Source organism: Meles meles, chromosome 6 (assembly GCF_922984935.1).
Source record: "Meles meles chromosome 6, mMelMel3.1 paternal haplotype, whole genome shotgun sequence".
NCBI lineage: Eukaryota > Metazoa > Chordata > Mammalia > Carnivora > Mustelidae > Meles > Meles meles.
Window position 1 is genome coordinate 31,801,822 of NC_060071.1, and position 21,963 is coordinate 31,823,784.

The 21,963-nt window shown below is 36.3% G+C and overlaps 1 protein-coding gene across 2 annotated transcripts in view; it reads right to left on the reverse strand.

Moving 5' to 3' along the window:
* The window catches only part of SCAPER (S-phase cyclin A associated protein in the ER), a 514,148-nt gene that overhangs the window by 70,319 nt on the left and 421,866 nt on the right, over nucleotides 1–21,963 (reverse strand). For both annotated transcript variants that reach the window (XM_046009648.1, XM_046009649.1), the window contains exon 26: nucleotides 11,505–11,737. In XM_046009648.1, the coding sequence (XP_045865604.1) occupies nucleotides 11,505–11,737 (233 nt within the window). The remainder of the gene's footprint in view (nucleotides 1–11,504; nucleotides 11,738–21,963) is intronic.

Sequence of the window (21,963 nt, forward strand, 5' to 3'; positions counted from 1 at the left end):
AACATATGGGGAAATGGAACTGTTATCCTTTGCTGATGAGAAGCGACATTTGTATACTTATTTTGGAGAACAATTTGGCATTACTTGGTAAAGTTAAACATGCATTGATCATCGCATTCATAAGTTCCCATTATAAACACGTAAACTCAATAAACTCCCATTTAGGTGCAAAAAAAGACTTCTACAAGGATGTTCACTACATTATTGCTTGAAATGCTGAAGAAGTAGAAATTACTGTCCTCAGGTGGAAAATGGATAAGGAAACTGTGAATCTATACATTTAAAAGAATCTATAGAGCAGTTAAAATAAATTAATCAGATGTATATGCATTAACATAAATAAATCTCAACAACATGTTGGGTGAAAAAAGAAGTAGACAAAACAGTATGATGGCATTTATGCAAATTTTAAATACATGAAAAAATAGAAGGTAGATAATGTACTTTATGGATATCTATTTGATCTTTAAATACAGATGTACAAATAGTTTATACATATGTTTACATAAACATACACATACATATTTTTATAGACTGTATATAACACACACACACACACACATAAATATATATATATTATAAAAACATGCATGGGAATGATATACACAAACTAACATAGTGATTTACCTCCTGAGAGGGAGTAAGGGGAAAGCATGAAGATGGGAAGTTAGCTGCATCTGCGACATTTGGTTTTCTTACCAATAAGAAAAAAGATCTAAAGCAATATAAAAAAATGTCATCAGTTACTGAAAAATGTTATCAGTTGGTACTTAGGTGTACGAGACTTTTTTTTTTTTAAAGAGGAAGATGTATATTAATTTTGTAAGGTTTTTTTTTTTTTTTTAAGATTTATTTAACAGAGAGAGGGATCACAAGCAGGCAGAGAGGCAGGCAGAGAGAGATGGGGACACAGACTCCCTGCTGAGCAGAGAGCCTGACATGGGGCTTGATCCCAGGACCCTGAGACCATGACCTGAGCTGAAGGCAGAGGCCTAACCCACTGAGCCACCCAGGCGCCCCAGGTGTATGAGACTTTTAATGTCTTGAATTTGGTTTGCTAGTATTTTGTTGAGAATGTTTCCATCTACCTTCGTTAGGGATTTTGGGCTGTAGTTCTCTTGTCTTGTAATTTGTTTTCTGGCTTTGGTATCTGGGTAATGCTGGCCTTGTAAAATGAGTTTGGCAGTGTTCCCTTCTCTTCAGCTTGTCTTGGAACAGTCTGAGAAGGATTGGTATTAATTCTTTAAGTGTTGGTAGAATTCGCCAGTGAAACCATCTGGTCCTGAGCTTTTTTCTGTTGTGTTTTTGATTATTGATTCAATCTTCTTACTTGATACTAGTCTGTGCAGATTTTCTATTTCTTTATGATATATGGTCTTGGTAGTTGTATGTCTGTAAGCTTTACTCACTTCTTCTAGGTTGTCCAAATTGTTGGCATATAATTGTTCATAATTAAGGATCTCCTATGATCCTTAGTATTTCTATGCTATCAGGTATAATGTCTCATCTTTCATGTATAATTATATTTATTTGGGCCCACTCTCTTCTTGGCTAGTTTAGCCAAGAAGGTATTAAAGGTTTTGCTAATCTTTCCTACTGTTTTCCTATTCTTTTTTTCTCATTTATTTCTGCTTTAATCTTTATTATTTCCTTCCCTCTACTATCTTTGGGCTTCGGTCGTTCTTTTTCTAGTTCCTTGAGATGTAAAATTAGGTTGTTTATTTGAAATAACTGTTGTTTCTTGAAATATGTGCCTATCAATATAAAATTCCATTTTAGAACTGCTTTTTGCTGTGTAGTGTGAGGTTTGGCTTGTTGTGCTTCCATTTTCATTTGTCTTAAAAACATTAAAAAATTTCTTCTTTGATCTACTGATTATTCAGGACTGTGCTGTTTAATTTTTAGCTTTCTTCCCATTACCATTTTCTAGTTTCATACCATTATGGTAGGAAAAGCTACTTGATAAAATTTCTACGTTCTTAAATTTGTTGAGACTTGTTTTGTGACATAATATATGATCCATCCAAGAAAATGTTCCATGTGCACTTGAGAAGAATATATATTCTGCTGCTGTTGGATAGAATGTTCTATGTATATTAGGTCCTTTGGTCTATAGTGTTTAAATCTGCTCTTTCCTTATTGATTCTCTGTCTGGAACATCTGTCTATTGTTGGGAGTGGTGTATTAAAGTCAATAACTATTATCATATTATAGTTTATTTCTTTTAGTTCTATTAGTATTTGTTTTATATATTTAGGTGTTCCAGAGTTGGGTACATAAATATTTATCACTGTTATAACTTTTTAGTAGACTGACCCCTTTATCATTATACAATGACCCTTTTTGTCTTTTTTTAGCTTAAAAATCTATTTTGTTTGATATAAATATAGATACCCCTGCTTTCTCTTAGTTACCATTTCCCTGAAATATCTCTTTCCATCCCTTCACTCTATGTATGTCCTTAATGCTAAAATGAGTCTCTTATAGGAAGCATATTGTTGGATCTTGTTATTTCATCCATTCAGCCACTCTATGTGCTTTGATTAGAGAATTTAATCCAATTACACCACTAGTAATTATTTATTAGTAAGGACTTACTATTACTATCTTGCTGTTTTTTTATTGTTTTTGTACTTTCCTTATCCCTTGCTTTTCTTGCTGTTTTCCTTTGTGATCTGATGACTCTTTGTGGTGGTGTGATTTGACTCTTTATAATAATCTTTTGTGTATCTACTACAGGTTTTCCTTTGTAGTTACCAAGAGTCTTAAATAAAATATATTTATTACATCCTACTTTAAGCAGATTAAGTTTGACAGCATATAGAACCTTTATGCTTTTACTTCTTCCCTGCTCACATTTTAGGTTATTGATATGATAATTTATATTTTTATATTTTATTTATATTTTCATATTTTTATTTATATTTTTATAATTTATATCTTTATAACTTATATTTTATATAATTTATATTCTTAATAATTTATATTTTTATAAAAATAATTTATATTTCTTATAAATAATTTATATTTTAAATAAATATTTATATATTTATATGTTTTATAAATAATAATTAGTATTTTTATATATAAAATACATATTTTATATATATTTTAGGTTGTTGATGTAATAATTTATATTTATATATATTTTTATTAAAATAAATATATTTTAAAATATAAAACATATTTTATATTTTATAATATATTTTTTACAGATTGATGTAATAATTTATATTTTTATAATATATATTTATATATAAATATATAAAATATATTTATATTTTATAAATATAAAATATATTTATTATAAATAAGTCAAGCAGAGAGAGTCAAGCATCATATGGTTTCACTTATTTGTGGAGCATCACAAATGACATGGAGGACATTGGGAGATGGAGAGGAGAAGGAAGTTGAGGGAATTGGGAGGGAAGGCGAACCATAAGAGACTATGGACTTTGAAAATCAACCTGAGGGTTTTGAAGGCGCGGGGGTGGGAGGTTGGGGGAACCAGGTGGTGGGTAATAGGGAGGGCACGTATTGCATGGAGCACTGGGTGTTGTGCAAAAACAATGAATACTGTTATGCTGAAAAAAATTTAATTAATTAATATTAAAAATATATTTATTATATTTATAAATGATAATATATTATATATAATTTATAAATATAAAATATATTATATTTATAAAATATAATTATATTTATAATTTATATATTTTATAATTTTATATTGATGTAATAATTTATATTTTATATGCATTTATCCAATAACAAATTACTGTAGTTATGGTTAATTTTAATATATTTGATTTTTAACCTGTAAACTAGGGTTTTAAGTGAATTGTGCACCACCATTACAGTATCAGACATTCAGACTTTGCCTATATGTTTGCTATTTCCAGTGACTATTACATGTCCATGTATTTTTGTCGTTATCCTCCTTTTGTTTTAGCTTGAAGAATGCGCTTTAGCATTTCTTGTAAGGCAGGTCTAATAGTGGTGAACTTCTTCAGCTTTTGTTTGTTTGGGAAAGTATTTTTTCCCTATTTCTGAAGGACAGCATTACCAGGTACAGTATTCTTGGCTGATAGATTTTTCTTGCCATATTTTGAAAGATGGTGCCTTGATGTTGGACAGGGCTGCAGGCTGCACTCTAAATAGGCTGCTGGCTGTACTCTGATGTTTGGCAAGTTTGCCAGTTGGGTTCTCTGGTTGTGAGAGGTTCCCAGCTATATCTCATAGTTGGATGGGGCTATAGGCTATGCTTTGAGGTTTCCCAGGGTCACTGTTCATGCTTCCTGGTTATGTGTGGGGCAAGAAAGCATGATCAACAGTTGGATAGAGATGCTGGCTTGGCTACCTGCCTATGCACAGCTGTTGGATGGGCTTCATGGCTTCCTGGGTTCTTTGGCTGGTCAAGACCCGAGGTAATGCTGAGAAGCTGGGCAGGGATGTCAATTTGCTCCCCTGCCTGGGTGGGACTATAGAACAGGCTCTACAGCCAGTACAACCTGGTGACTAAGGAACCAAATCAGGGAGAACTGCTAACCAAGCTCCTTGCCCAGATGGGACTATTGGTTTATATCTATGAATGGGCAGAAATCCTATCTGAGATTTCTGCTCAGGAATGCAGTCCACCAGGATTTGAGAGCTGATTGCTGTCAATACCCCTCACCACCCCCCATTGTGTGGTAGCCCTACAGATTCCCCCAGTGATTCTCATGAGGCAAAACCCAAGTGGGCCTCCCAGGGAGTGTCCCAGTGCCCCAGGGGAGCTGGATGTTCACTCTGGGATCTCTTTTTGCACTGGACAAACTATAGGCTTAGCAGGACCCTCTCAGTGTAGCACTGTGCCAGTCTGTGGGAGGGATGATGCAGTCAGAGTGTTAGCTCTTTCTTTTACCCTTCGAATGCAGTTCTTCTTGGTCCCTGATGTTCAGGGAGGGTTACTTCAACCTTACCCACCCTCAATTTCTGATATTTTCACAATGGCATCTTATCTACGGATAGTTGTTAGTTGGTCTTCCTGTGCGGGTGACTGCAGTTGGCAGGAACCTATGTTGCCATTTGGTCAGTGACACAGTCAGCTCTACAGCAGAGAACTAAGGTCTTATAAATAGGGACCTACCCCAAGGAACTAGTACTGCTCCAAATAAGCAGAAACATCACCTATGGCCCTGTGATACCACTTTCATATAGGATGGTTGGTAATGTTTTAGTACATTCCATCCACATCTCAGCAAAGTTCTGAAGGTGGGATTGACAGCAATCTGAGGGCTTGAAGTCCAAGATCAAGGGGCTGACAATGTTGGGCTCCTCCGAGGACTCTCTTTGGTTTTTAGATGGCTGCCCTTTTGCTGCCTCTTTACACAGTTGTCCCTCTGTACATGTACCTTAGTATTCTTAAAGTATGAAGGCTCAACTGGGTCCACTCTCTTCTTGGCTAGTCTAGCTAAAGGTTTGTCCATTTGAAGGTTTTGTTAATCTTTTCTATTGTTTTCCTATTCTTTTTTTCGTTTATTTCTGTTTTAACCTTTATTATTTCCTTCCTTTTACTATCTTTGAGCTTAGGTTGTTCTTTTTCAAGTTCTTTGAGATGTAAAATTGGTTGTTTATTTGAGATCACTGTTGTTTCCTGATATATGTATCCATCAATTGGCTCAGTTTAGTTGCTGTATAAATATTGTGTAAACCTATGATTACTCATAGGTAATCTTTGGGTAGGTCAATTTGGCAATATGGACAAAAAACCTTAATGTGTATTCTTTTGACCTAGAAATTCTACTTCTTAGCATTTATTTTAAGAAAACAATCAGTCTGACTTATTTCACTCAGTATAATCTCCTCCAGTCCCATCCATGTTGATACAAAAGTTGGGTATTCATCCTTTCTGATTGAGGCATAATACTCCATTGTATATATGGACCATATCTTCTTTATCCATTCTTCTTTTGAAGGGTATCTTGGTTCTTTCCACAGTTTGGCGGCTGTGGCTACTGCTGCTATGAACATCAGGGTACAGATGGCCCTTCTTTTCACTACATCTGTATCTTTGGGGTAAATACCCAGTAGTACAATCGCAGGGCCATAGAGCAGCTCTATTTTTAATTTCTTAAGGAATCTTCACACTGTTCTCCAAAGTGGCTGCACTGACTTGCATTCCCACCACCAGTGTAAGAGGGCTTCATTTACTTATGGAGCATAAGAAATAACACGGAGGACACTGGGAGAAGGAGAGGAGAAATGAGTTGGGGGAAACTAGAGGGGGAGATGAACCATGAGAGACTCTGGACTCTGAGAAACAAACTGAGGGTTTTGGAGGGGAGGAGGGTGGGGGGTTGGGTGAGCCTGGTGATGGGTATTAAGGAGGACACATAGTGCATGGAGCACTGGGTGTGGTGCATAAACAATGAATCTTGGAACAGTGAAAAAAATAAAATAAAATTAAAAAAATAAAAATTGTGAATAAAACAAGCTCATTAATAAAATATTAATAAATTCAAATAAAATAAAATAAAATAAAATCTCACCTATACATAATCAACTAAAAAAAAAAAAGGAAAACAAAACAATCAGTTGTAGGGAAAGATGAGTGTACAAAGTTGTTCTTCATAGTGGTATCTGTAGTAAAAAAACTAGAATAAACCTATATGAGTAAAAAAAAAACACAAAAAAACAAAAACAAAAAAACAAACAAAAAAACCTATATGAGTAATAATGGGTTACTTGAAGCAAATCATTGCTATATAATAAAATACTGGGAAAGCCAGTAAAAAGTAATTTGCAAGTTCTTATTGATTTAGAAAAATAAATAAAAACATGATAAATAATATGTACAAGTATTACAGTATTTTTAAAACAAAAAACCACATGTCTGTATATCAAAACCAACCCAGTGATTATCTTTGGGTGGAAGAAATTAAGGTAATTTTGTGTGTTTATAAAAATACCCATTGTTCTCTTCTGTGTTTTCCAAATTGTTTTTCTCATTGAGCACAGATTAGTTTTATAATTAGGAAAAAGAAGTTATTTTGAAAAGGAGAAATGCGAGAGAAATAGCCAAGTTATCTGCTATTGCAAGAGAACCTGCACATTTAAAGACACAGCAGTAGAGTGAAGGTGGTAAATCTGAGAGAGAGTGACAAGGAGAATCAATAAGTAGTAAAGACTGACTTGAATGTTGGTTTGGTAAAGGAATCTCTGTGAAGAGTCTGACAATGCTCAGATTGCGGGCTTAAGTAACTGAATGGGATACTGGTGCCATTGACAAGTACAGAGGACACAGGAAAAGGAGTTCCTCTGGGTGGAAAGATTGTGTTCAGTTTTGAATTTGTGGAGCCTGATGTGCCTATGCTACCTCCTTGTATGTGGCTAGGGTTTGTTGGCTAGCAAAATGCTAAAGTACAGTTTTATAACTTCTTGAATAGATGCCTTACATTTGATAATTTTTTATTCCAAAAGACTGGTATCAGTGACTTGGACTCATCTATTTGCCTTTTGGTTGTATAGTTTGATTTTCCTGTTTTGAGAGATAAATACAAATTTCTAATTGGATATGATGAAAAGAATTGTGCTTCAACAAAAGAGTTCAAAGAGCCAAAGCGATCCTGTAAAAGAAGAACAAAGACAGAGGCATCACCTCCTGATTTTGAACTATAATACAAAGCTGTAGTAACCAAAACAGTATGGTATCAGCACAAAGACAGACACGTAGACCAATGGGACGGAATTGAAAACCCAGAAATAAACCCATGCATCTACAGTGCACAAATATTTGACAAGGGAGCCAAGAACACGCAATGGGAAAGGATAGTCTCTTCAATAAATGGTGCTGGGAAAACCGGATAATCACTTGCAGAAGAATGAAATTGGACCCCTATCTTACACCACTCACAAAAATGAAATTGAGATGGATTAAAGACTTAAGCATAAGACCTGAAACCATTTAGCTCCTAGAAGGAAACACAGGGAAAAAAAAACTCCTTGCAGTGGACTTGGTAAAAAAAAATTTTTTTTTTTTGGTCATATGATACCAAAAGCATAAGCAACAGAAGCAAAAATAAAGACGCGGGGCTACACCAAACTTAAAATCTTCTGCATAACAAAAGAAACAATCAACAAAATGAAAAGGCAACCTATTGAATGGGAGGAAATATTTGCAAACTATGTATCAGATAAAGGGTCAATATCCAACATACATAAGGAACTCCTACAACTCAATAGTAAAAACACAAATAATCTGATTAAAAAGTGGGCAAAGGACTTGAATAGACAGTTTTCCAAAGAATATAGAGATGGCCAACAAGTACAGGAAAAGATGCTCAACCTCATTGATCATCAGGGAAATGCAAACTAAAACCACAATGAGATACCACATTGTACTTCTAGGAATGGCTATTATCAAAAAGACAAGAGACAATTTTGGCAAGGATGTCGAGAAAAGTGGACCCTTGTACACTTTTAGTGGGAATGTGTATTTGTATGGCCACTGTGGAAAACAGTAAGGAGGTTCCTCAAAAAACTGAGAATAGAACTACTATATGATCCATCAATTCCACTTCTCTGTATATATCTGAGAGAAATGAATCACCATCTCAAAGAGATATCTACACTCTCGTGTTCACTGCAGCATTACTGAGAACAGCCAGCACACTGAAACAACTCTATCAGCGGATGAATGGATAAAGAAAATGTGGTGTGTGAGTGTCTCTGTGTGTGTATAATGGAATATTATCCACACTTGATCTTAGCCAAAAGGCCGAGAAGCGATAATGGAATATTATCCAAAAAAGGAAGGAAATCCTGCCATTTGCAACAACACAGATGGACCCCGAAGACATGTTAAGTCTATGCTTAGTAAAATAAGTTAGATGGTAAAAGACATATGATGTCTCTTATACGTAGATCTAAAAAAGCTGAACTCCTTTTCAGAGAATACAATGGTGGTTACTAAGGCCCAGGCCCTAGGGGAAATGAGATGTTGGTCAAGGGTATGAGGGTAGAAACTTCCATTTATAAGATGAATACATTTTGGAGATGCAATGTACAGCATGGCGACTATAGTTAACAGTACTTTATCATGTACTTGAATGGTGCTAAGAGAGTAGCTTTTAAATGTTTCACCACACATATAAAAGGTAATCATGTGAGGTGATAGAGGTGTTAACTAACCTTATTGTGGTAATTATTTTGCAGTATATTTGTATCAAACCATCACAATGTACATCTTAAACTTATACAATGTTATATGTCAATCATATCTGAAGAAAGTTGGAAAACAGAATTGTGGAGCTTCAGGGTTGGTCCATTTCCTGAACAAATTTCAAATCATTATTTTTTAAAAAGTGCAATCTGCTTCTATCCTACAAACAACACTGCTTTCATAGAACTGTGCTAAACACTGTCACTGCCAATATTTTCACTTTCTAGAAAGAAGTTCTGATTTTTAACAGCCAAACAATAATATTTGGATATTCTGTAAAAGGTCTTTTTGTTTTTGTATCCCAGGACCTCGTATGGGTCTGGCACCAAGTGCTACAAGTGACCATTGCATGAACTGATAAATATTTCTGAGACTCCCTTAGATCTAGACACTTGACTGCACCATGTAAAATAATGACAATAAATCCTGGTATTACCATCTTTGTTAGAAATCCTCTTGCCTCTTTTCTCCCAGATGAGGAGGAGGAGCCAGGTGTCAGGGTGCTGTGCTCTGCTCCAGCTCTACTTCTAGAGCACAAGCCAGAGAACAGCACTAAAGACTGTGCTCAAACTTTCTCTGCCCAACTTTACAACTTTACAGATATAAACTGAAAAAAATTCCCAGGTTATGGCAGGGAGTGGAGTGAGATTTCTAGTCATCATATCTGAGGTGGTGAGAAAGCAAGCATGGAAAGAATTAGACATGTTCTGTTTGCTTCATTAGGCAGATCTAAACTACAGTTTGTTGTTCTACACATAGCCATCATGAAGCCAACTAACAATGCATTATATGTAAAAAAAGAACCTTCACCAAAAGTGGTTCAAGTCAGAGATAAGGAGTGGCAGAGTTTTGTTCTAAAGGACTGTGATTGTTCATTATCCATTTTAAGATACATGAGATTTGGTTTGGCAGATTACCAGTTATTTTTTTCCCTAATACCTTCCTCTTTTATGAAGGATCTGGTAACCATAACAATATATATGAAAACGAATGTATTTTCTCCTGGAAAGTCCATTAGAATTACTCTGAAGCCTTTGGCTGGTCTTTCTACCTCATCACAGCTGAGGCATGGACAAGAATGCAGGGTTGCTGTATCACACGGCAGCCCAAGGGAGAATGCTGGAACAGAATGGCATGTATCAGCAGAGACGCTATAGGTTCTACAGTGACCTAAGGAGGGGGGGAAATTGAAGGGGATCAAGGAACTGAGAGAAAGGCCAGGGAGGGTAAAAGTCAAGTGCTGTAAGATAAATGGTTGTGAACCCAAAGGGCCTAGTACTCACTAGCAATAAATATGCTTGGGGAAAGAGGGCAGGCAAATGGAAGGGAAAAGTGAACAAAATAATCAAGGGTAAGAAAAATATTGAATGAAACAACTGTTCTCAAGAAAGCACTACAGAAAAACCAGAGGAAATTTATAAATTCTTTTGAGGCAAATGCAGAATAGGACATTCTCTTTTATCCTATTAACCTACCATAAGCTTCAGAGCAATAAACTGCATGGATTTTGGAAACCAGAGATCTGTGCTGATCACAGAAAAGTTACTGATAGATAGGTGGGGCAAGAAACTGTTTAACACCAAATGGAACCCTACTGGGAAATTAAATGCCCTACCTGATTCAAGATTCCTGAGGGAAAAAGAGTTCAGATGTCAGAATAGGGGGAAATTTCCCTGGAGAAGAGGTGACCTTTAGAAGTGAACAGGATTGACCTTGAACAGGTGTCAGAAATCGCTACATTTGTAGCACACAAGTTTTAGGAATCCAGCTAGATCTGAGTTTTGATCTCAAATCTCCTACCTACTTTTAGATTTATTTATTACATAAACTTAGGCAAAGCACTTAAGCTCTCTGACAATTTCCCCACCTACAAAGTCTGAATTAGAAATCCTACATCTATAGGACTGCAAAGCTTCTATTACAACATGTTTACATAATGAGTGCTCCATAAATAATAGCTACTATTGTTTTAAGTCTGAAACAAGTTTAAAACCAGAAATGACCTGAAATAGGGGAATTCTCAGAAAATCTTGAGTTGGGAAATAGTTGACAGAAAGAAAGTTATATAAGCTTAGACACTACATATTCTAATATCAAATATCTAAATATCAAGAATGACAGCTGTATTGCTTTTCATTAATAGGACTTTTCTTCTCTGTGTTACAAAATGTAGTGTATTTTCCACCAAGAATTTATGGATGGTGTTGTGAGAAGCAATGCCTTCACATGGGCCCTGAGACTGAAATAATTTTAATATTTTTTTTAAAGAAGAAGAAAGTTTGAAGAAATCTAGCAATTTTACCTGATGAGGTCCTGAACTCGACTGTTAAAAGCATCACCTTGTGAGGGTTTGTTTTTCATTTCCTGTGTTGATATTTTTGGTGTAGCTGGCTGGCTGTTTCCATCTGGTCGATTGGCAGTCAGGCAGCTAAAAACCACAGCACTGACTTTGAGAAGTCCAGTTGTCAAACCTTCAAAAACTTGCTTATTTGTATTTCTTCCCAAAATAGCATTATTTTCATCTGGGACATAAACCTAGATGGAAAAAAATACAGTAATTATATTTCAGTAAAACCACCAGAAATGGACAGAGATAATTTAGAATCTTTCTGGAATCACAAGTAATTTTGAAATTGTAGAGGTGGCTAGTTAAATGTTCTGGTGTTGGTTCTGACATTATGTTGCTGAGTTCAAGTCTCAGCTTTGTCCTTGCTAGTTGAGCGACCTTGGCCAGGTTACTACTTCCAAGCTTCATTTTCTCATTTATAAAACAGGGACAACGACAGTGCCTGTATCTTAGGGTTCTTGTGAGGATTAAGTGAACTAATCTATATAAAATGCTTAGTTCATTCCTATGTATATATTAAGTGCTCAATAAATATTATTTATTCAATTGAATAAATTATTTTTAAAATTTGTATGAGCCCAGAAAATGAACCAATGGGTAAACTGACAGCAGCATTGTTTTCTCGTTCAAGTGAATTCTAAAAATATCCAATCTAAATTCGTTTATTAAAGTGAAATTTGTATTTTTTATCACAAAATGGCAAAACAGTTTTTCCTCTAATATCTAGGGTCATATTTGGCCATCTTTGTGTATAGTTTACAGGAAGTAACATGGTTAAAAGTAGAACTAGGAGTTAGAACCTGGGCTTGGGTTTTGGCTCTGAAGCTATATGGTATTAGACAAGTTCCTTAACTTTTCTGTGTCCTAGCTTCCTCAATTGTGAAATGAGGATAATCATAATCATAGCAGTAAATCAACCTGTGAAAGTTCTTAGAACGATGTCTGGCACATAGGTACGCCCCATAGACATGTTATCTGCTACTACAATTGCTAATCTTACTATGATTCCTCCTATTACCAGGAGTAAATACTATTGTGTATGAACATCAGCTGTCACAAAGAAGGATAACTTAAGAAGTACAATTGCTAGATACATAATTGCCAGGCTAGGAGCTCTGTGCCCTTGTTCTGCAATGCTGGCTACTTAAAGGCTCACTCTTCCCAAGAAGAAGAGGAGCTGCCTCCTGAAGGCCTTACTACCAAGAAAGGGGCTGAGACAGTAAGCTAAGGATGGAAAGAAAGGAGGTATGGACTTGGAATCAGATGGTACTCTATTCAAGATCCAGTTTTTCTTCTAGCAGATTACAGGACTTTAATAATTTTACATTTCTGAGACTTGGTTTCTATATCTGCCTACCTGCTGAGACTACTATAAAGTTCAAATAAATGATGAAGGGGAAAACACTGGCAAATGATTACACTTCACAAATGCACTTACTTAGAAACAATCACCCTCTGTTTGTCCTGATAGAACTCCAGTTCTATCAGAAGACAGAGGAACAAATAATCACTTGGATAAAAAAAAAAAGGATCTTTATAAACAAAAGCAAATGTTTCTTCCATTCCTTTTGTTGCTAATTTAGACATTCCATGAAAATCATTTCACTGAGACTAGCCTGTTATGACTGTTGACCATAAGTTATCTCTGACCACTGAGCCATTCTGAAGCCCAAGTAATTAGAGTAGAATTTTTCTGCAGTGTGTGCTCCAGTTAACTGATGAAAGTTCCCTTTGAAATTCAATAGCAGTTATAAAACAGTCACACAAAACTTTTCAGATTGTGACTAGTGTAACCTAGCCTGTCCCAATTCAGAAGGTGGTATATGATGAATGGGGTTTGAAACTATTATAGGTCAGAATGAGCAGGTTATGCTGCAGTGAAACACTCCTCAAAAATATCAGTGGCTTCAAACATAAAGCTTTATTTTTCATTCACATGACATGTCCATGTCAGGCTGCCTGAGACTCTGCATCCCTATTGTCCTTACTCGGGAGCCCAGGTGACAAAGCAACTATCATTTATAGCAACAATGACCCAAAGAACTTTCTAAGATGATCAAAGTGTTCAGTCTATACTTTCTTTATCTGCACTAGTCACAAATGGCTTTTTTGAGCACTGGAAATGTGGTTAATGTGACATAGAGACTGAATTTTTAATTTTAATTAATTTCAATTTGAATAGTCCAATAAATTAATTTATTAGGGACAGTACAAGGCACTGCAGGGCAGTGGCCAAGAAGAAAAAAGATCTCTGCAAGGTTGTGTATCAACATTAAATGCAGTATCTGAAATTGACATCATTTTTGCTCACACCTTATTGGCTAGATCTAATCACATAGTCCAATCCAACCATAAGGGAGCCAAGAAATGTCATCCTACTATGTACTTGGAAAGAGAGAAGCAGAACATTTGGTCTGCAGTACTACTGACTGCATGGTATTGTTTCTTCCATTATGACTATACATATATTATTCACAGTTAAGCTATTTATCGTATGATGATTATATTTACTTTCTTATACAAGTTTTTTGTTTAGTTGGGTAACTTTTTTTGTATGCTGAATTTCCTATTTACCTGTCATTAATGCATTGTCAACCTTTCTGGCTGAGTTGGAATTTCCTCTCAAGTTCAGATGCATCAGGAATTGTTGGTTCTTTTTAGCTCCCTCTGGAAGACATTCTCCTGAACCCTACCACACCCCTGCACTAACATGGCCTGCTTGTTCTGTAGGCCTACTGTACAACTCTCATTTTGAGACTGTTCTTCATCTTCATCTTAAGAATTCCTCCCACCCCTTCCCAGGTTAGATTCCCTTTATTTCTTGGATTCTTCTTTTTCTTCTCATTCTCTCATTTTGTTGAGGAATATACTGTAACAACTTCCTAAGAAAAGGTGCAGCACTGGGTGTTATGAATCACCAAAAACTAATCATGTACTGTATGCTAGTTAACATAATAATAATAAAAAAAAAAGAAAGGGTGCATGGGAAGAAAAAATTTGAGACCTGTGTGTCTGTAAGTATCTTTCTTTCATCCTTATACTTGAATGATAGTTTGGCTGAATAGAGAATTCTTGGTTGGAACTAACTTTCCTTTGGAGTTTTGAAAGACAACTCCCTTCTTTCCAACTTCAAGCACTGTTGTTAAGAGGCCCAATCTCATTCCTAATATTTTTGTACCTGGTCTGTTTCATCTCTTCTGGGAACTTTTAGGAACGTCTTCTCTCTGATTTCCTGTGTCTTGGTATAGGTCCTTCTTCATTGTGTGTGTGTGTGTGTGTGTGTATAAAAACTCAGTTGTCTTTTTAATCTGAAAACTGCATGTTTCACTTATGGGGAAATTTCTTGCATTATTTCTTTGCATTATTTATTTATTTATTTATTGCATGTTTCACTTATGGGGAAATTTCTTGCATTATTTCTTTGCATTATTTATTTATTTTTTATTTCCTCTCATTCATTTTCTCTATTGGACTTTGGTCCTGAACTGAGCCTGTAACTTTCTAGTATTTTGTTTTCTCCTGCTTTTCATCTCTTTGTTTTTTGTCCTACTTCTTAGATTGCCTAACTTTATTTTCCAGTCCTCCTTCTGAGTTTTTCATCTACTATATTTCTAATTTTCAGGAGCTCTTTTTTTTTTTTTTAAAGATTTATTTATTTGAGAGAAAGAAAGAACACCATGTGTGGGGGAGGGCCAGAGGGAGGGGGAGAGAGAGAATCTCAAGCAGACTCTGCACTGAGCACGGAGCCCCACAAGGGGCTCAATCCTACTACCCTGGGAGAGATCATGTCCTGAGCGGAAACCAAGGGTTGGATACTTAACTGACTGAGCCACCTAGATGCCCCTAATTTTAGGAGCTCTTTTTGTCTCCATATATGTTTTGTTTTTATAGTTTTTTGTTCTATGGATACAATATTTCTCATCTCGGTGAGATTACACTTTTTTAGGATTTTTATTTTGTTTCCTACATGGTCTCTATCTCCTCTGAGTTCTTTCTCTGTACTTTAGATTTTAAGTTTTCCTTAAAATCCACATATGTGGTCATGTGGGATATTCTGTTCATACTCAAGACTGATAAGTAGATTAGTGTATCACAATCTTGATCCAGTCACAAGCTGGATACAAATTCTGTGTGAAGGGCTTCAGTTTGGATGACTAAACAGATACCTAGCTTTTCCACTGTGGGAATCCCAAATATTAGTATTTATATGTCTGTTCTTCCAGGAGAGTTACTTTCATAAGAATGAAATCCTGTATCTTCCAAGCCTGGAGTACATAAGATGGGCTGCTCTTTTTTGCACAGATTCATAGAATTCTGAAGGAGGCTGAGAGCCTCATTATTTAAGGAATATATTTTCACTTATCATTTTTAAAAAAGATTTTATTTATTTATTTGACAGACAGAGATCACAAGTAGGCAGAGAGGCAGGCAGAGAGAGGGAGAAGCAGGCTCCCTGCTGAGCAGAGAGCCTGAAGCGGAGCTTGATCTCAGGACCTTGAGATCATGACCTGAGCTGAAGGCAGAGGCTTAACCCACTGAGCCACCTAGGCACCCAATCATTTTGTTTCTGTGGCTGTAGATGGTGTCCCCATGCCTGGAGTAACCTTGGTTCAAACTCTTTTGTCTTCTGCCACAGTTGTGGGGAGGAGGCACTTGGCTAAACACATGGCAGATGAAATCTAAGGCATCTAAACTGCCTCTTATTTAGACTGTCAACCAATCAGACTCTTTATAGCCCCACTTTCAACCTCATTTTCTGAGAATCCTGGTGACTCTAATTCTTGAGCCTTTTGGGGTTCTACGGAACAAATTTTCTTCTGGCGTTTTTCTTCCTGCTAATTTAGGTTTAGCTTTTAGGTAACCATATTTCAACTATCTCCTTTCCAAATTAAAACAGATTTGCTTTCCTTTTCTTCCCATTCTCTCTGTTTTTGAGGATTCAGGCCTGTATCTATCTACTGTAAAATTAGTGGGGCCCCCTGGCAGAGGAAATGTAACTTGTGTGTTCGGATTGGCCACATTTTAAAATTAACTCAATAAATCCACCAAAAACACAACTTTTTCTTTTATACACTACAGAGAGAATATGAGAAATACATTTCTGGTAATGTCAGGGTTCTTCATCATCACAAATTTTCATAATCCTTTCTTTTCAAGAAACCTGTACTGATTTCCTTCAAGTATTTCAAATAAAACACTATGCATGTGTATTTGGCAATCTTTCACTTAATCAGAAGTACTTTATCCACTACTGCATCTTTAAAGAATATAGTTGAGAATTAAGGAAAAATGTAAAAAATCTGAAATACCAAAATTAATGTCATTTATTTAATCACTTGCTTATCTGGCATTTGCATATCTACTACATAAATGGTCAAGGGATCAGAGTGATGCTCTGTTGACCTTAAGGGTCATTCAGAGCCTACAGACTTTGATTTTACAAAAAAAACTGTAACAAACTGTGGTTTTATGGTTTATAGAAGAACAGAAAGAACAATATAAAAGAGAAAAGTGGTGACCATTTTAAAAGCAGGTAGGAGCAAAATGTGACACCAGTTCTGGAAACACAAAAAAGGACATATATGAGTGCAAAAAGGCAATTTAATGTGAGACGCAGTTATTAGTAAGACTTGCTCATCTTTACTTCTTCTGATATTATTACTTACTACATATAACTAACTACTTATGCTCAAAATGACAACCTAAAGATAACCCCCAAAAGGGGGGCTAAATTATGAGTCACACTCACTGGGAGGGGATAAGAGAAGGAAGGATGTAAATTAACATCTATGAGGTTTTTCTACTAAGCCAAAAATGCTTAAGCATTTTTCTTATATCATCACATTTAATTTTTACAAATAAATAATTCAAGTTCAGAGATATCAAGAACATGCTAGTTAATGGAAGGTCTGGGACTTGAACCTGAATTTATGAGACTTTAAAGCCCATGTGCTTTCTCTTACCCCCCAAAGATTTCCTCTCATTGGGTATCTCTTTTACTGAGGAATGTGTAGAAACTCTGTCTTCGGTGGAGAGAAGTGAAAATTGGTCATGGGCCGAACATTGTTTTTCTGATATCTCTTCCATTAAAACAAAAAAAGAGGAAGAAGAAAAATTCTTTTAGACCTTCATTTTGGCCAAAGGGCAAGAAAATATACTTAAGGGTTGATGGGATAATTCTGGGTTAAATGTACTAATCTCATTATTCAGAAACTGTCAATGTGGTTTGAGCATCAAATGTCACTTCTTCATTGGCCCCAAGAAAATAAGCTCAGTGTAATGTAAATCAGGTATATTTTTATGATATTCTTATATTCTTTGTCCACTGCTGACAACTTTTGATTTTCTATTTCATTGGGGCTTTCTACTTAATTTTAGAAACAACATTTGGCAGTTTCTCATAAACACAAATTGAAAAACTTCTCTAACAATCTGGCAGTTAGATGAACGCTTGTGGCCTGTAGGAGCCAGGCTTCCCTTATTAGGCTTGCTGCACTGAATCCTGGGATTTTAGACCTAGGTCTAAAGGCCCTCACTGTACTGAACAGTATTTTACTTTCTCCCCATAATTTTCTAGTTTCCAACAGTCTAAGTTAGTCTGACATTCAGTTCAGTCCCTCACCATATTTTTCCATAGAATTCTGTGCATGTACATCTGTGTTTTTTTCATTTAGTACTGATCCCTTCACTGCTGAGAACAGAGTTTTCTTTTGCCTGAAATCTTTAGTGAAGTCTTTTTTGTGCCTTATCAGAACATTTTATTCAAATGGTCACAGAAAATTTCCTTATCTTTCTATATAGATTTTTCTTTTGCTGGTTTTAAATAATTTAACAGAAATGCTTTAATAAGAAACCAATGTTTCATCTATGAAAGAATTTTTTTTTTTAAAGATTTTATTTATTTACTCATGAGAGACGGGGGTGGGGGGAGGGAGGCAGAGGCACAGGGAGAAGCAGGCTCCCCGTGCAGCTGGGAGCCTGATACGGGACTCGATTCCAAGATCCTGGGATCATGACCTGAGCCAAAGGCAGACACTTAACCAACTGAACCACCCAAGCACCCATAGGAAAGAATTTCAGGATGTGAGGGTGATCTGGCTGTGACATGTGCCACCCCACTGATCTCCAGGGTTGATCTGGCTGGTCTGGCTGGCTAGGTGGGTGTCCCCTTCCTCCCTCACTGGTCCATGTGCAACTGTCCCGAAGCTGCTTGCTCAGTGGAAGAGGACCACCTTCCCCATAGAGGAGGATCATTCTTCTGTCAAGGGTATAGAGCAGCTGCGCTCCCCAGCCAGGACCTCCAAACAAGTTCTCAAGGAAAGAATTTCAAAATTGCCTAAATTAAGGTAAGGAGGGGCTTATCTTTAGTGAGACAAAAGATTCTTTCTCTTCTTTAAAAATGAGATTTGATAAAAAGAAACTTGCAGAAGGTGTCTATACTGCAAGGATAATGTATTCAGAGCAATTCTCTATACTGTTGTCTTTTGTCTACTTGGATATCATCATTACTTGCCAGAGGTAAAATAATTCATTAGCAGCCTGCTCTTTGGGACACTTAGTAGATGAAAGGCACACCTCGAGTTCTCATACATGTTTATAGACCAACACTGGAGTCTGAACTAATTTCCAGCACAGTTGTTTGGCCAAGAGCACACTGCAGGTTGAGGACCCTGTTCTTTAGGAAAGGTGTGCTAGCAAAATCTTCCCCACCCCCCTGCTCACTGCCCTGATCTACTGCACACCTGGCTTACCTGAATCTGGAACACATTCCATCCTGGGGTGGGTGGTCTGTGAAGGGCAGGGGAAGGTTACCTTCCCAGCATGCAGCAGTGCTTGTAACTACCACCTGCTGGTATGCACCAGGTCTGGCCTGGGAAAAAACAGAGCTATGTACCTTTTGGCTCTTCTAAATCTGTCACTTCTGAGGCAGAAATCTAAAACCACAACTTTCTCCAATGGATAAAAGGTATTTCCTTTAGTATATTTCTTCAAAATACACTGGTGTAGTCATTATCTTATAGTTGCAAATTAAAAATTGATTTCATGTACATATTCTTACTACAAAATGTCCCCTTCCTCTCAAAATATATTTGACCTTTGTAAAGTCTGCAGATATTTCATATAGTTTTAGATCTAGAAAGAACCTCACAATCAATTTTTTTCTTTCACTTTATATTTGAGGAAACCATGGTCCAGAGGAGGAGACTTTCCTGAGGATAAAGAAACCATCAGGGTTAGAATAAGTACTGTGCTGCTTCTCTAAACCTGCTCCAAGGAGAAATTCAATATTTTTAGGACCAAGCCCTGAGGCAAAGAGTTTTAGCAAAATTAAATTAAAAGTCATTATCACTTTTAAAAGGCAAATTCACATTCTTTATCCACCACTATCTTATACTACCAAAATTGTTCCAAAAACTTTCTACATTCTTTTTCAAAATACAGGAGGATGCTTTTCTTAGTAGTACAAATCCATCCTTCTGTAACGTGATTCCATGAGAGAGAAAATTAACTTGGTAATCCAGTGGTAATTCTATCCAACTGATTTTTAGTATTGTAAGTTGGGTTTATGTATTTTTAAATTGTGTAGTGTATTTGTTCACAATGGTCAGTATATGAATTAAGTTCGCTGAGAACCACTAGGAGATTGTTTAGAAATAAAGGCTTAACTCAAGAACCAAGAAAAATCTCAAATAAACAACCTAACCTTATACTTTTTTTTTTTTTAAGATTTTATTTATTTATTTGACAGAGAGAGAGAGAAACAGTGACAGGGGGAACACAAGCAGGGGGGCGGAGAGGGAGAAGCAGACTTCCCACTGAGCAGGGAGCCTGATGTGGGTCTCAATCCCAGGACCCTGGGATCATGACCTGAGCCAAAGGCATATGCTTAAGGACTGAGCCACCCAGGCCCCCCCCCCCAAACCTTATACTTAAAGGAACTAGGAAAAGAACAACAAATGAAGCCTAAAGCCAGTAGAAGGAAGGAAATAATAAAGATCAGAGCAGTAACAAATGAAAAAGAAACTAAAAACAACAAAAACAAAAAATAATAGAACAAATCAATGAAAGTAGGAGAGGTTCTTTGAAAAATTAATAAAAATGATAAACCTCTAGCCAGACTTATCAAAAAGAAAAGAGAAAGGACCCAAATAAATATAGTCACAATGGAGAAAGGAGAAATAACAACCAACACCACAGAAATATAAACAATTATAAGAGAATATTATGAAGAACTAACTATATGCCAACAAATTTTGACAACCTGAAAGAAATGTATAAAAGCTCCCAATAAAGAAAAGTCTAGGACCAGATGGCTTCACAGGTGAATTCTACCAAACACTTAAGGAAGAATTCATATCCATTCTTCTCAAACTACTCCAAAAAAATAGAAAAGGATGGAAAACTTCCAAATTCATTCTATAAGGCCAGCATTACCCTGATACAAACCAGGTAAAGACTCCACTAAAAAAAAAAGAACTAAAAGCCAACATCCCTGATGAACATGGATGCAAAAATCCTCACTAAAATACTAGCAAACTGAATCCATTAATACAGTAAAAGACTCATTCACCATGATCAAGGGGGACTTATTATTCAATACTGACCAATCAATCAACATGACACACCACATTAATAAAAGAAAGGATAAGAACCTCATGATCACTTCATACGATGCAGAGAAAGCATCTGACAAAATACAACATCCACTTATGATAAAAAGTCCTCAACAAAGTAGGTTTAGAGAGAATACCTCAACATACTTCAACATAATAAAGGCCTTACATGAAAAATCCACAGCTAATATCCTCCTCAATGAGGAAAAACTGAGAGCTTTGCCTCTATGGTCAGGAACAAGACAGGGATGTCCACCATCACCACTGTTATTTAACTAGTACTGGAGGTCCTAGACACAGCAATCAGAAAATGAAGTGAGGGCGCCTGGGTGGCTCAGTGGGTTAAGCCGCTGCCTTCAGCTCGGGTCATGATCTTGGGGTCCTGGGATCGAGTCCCGCATCGGGCTCTCTGCTCAGCGGGGAGCCTGCTTCCCTCTCTCTCTCTCTGCCTGCCTCTCTATCTACTTGTGATCTCTCTCTGTCAAATAAATAAATAAAATATTAAAAAAAAAAGAAAATGAAGTGAAATAAAAGGCATCTAAATTGGCAAGGAAGAAGTAAAACTTTCACTATTTGCAGAGATATGCTACTCTATATAGAAATCCTGAAAGACTCCACCAAAAAAAAAAAAAAAACTGCTAGAATTGACTCACAAATTCAGTAAAGTCACATGATACAAAATCAAAGTACAGAAATCTTGCATTTCTATATACCAACAATGAAGCAGCAGAAAGAGAAATTAAGGAATCAATCCATTCACAACTGCACCAAAACTAGTAACATACCCAGGATTAGACCTA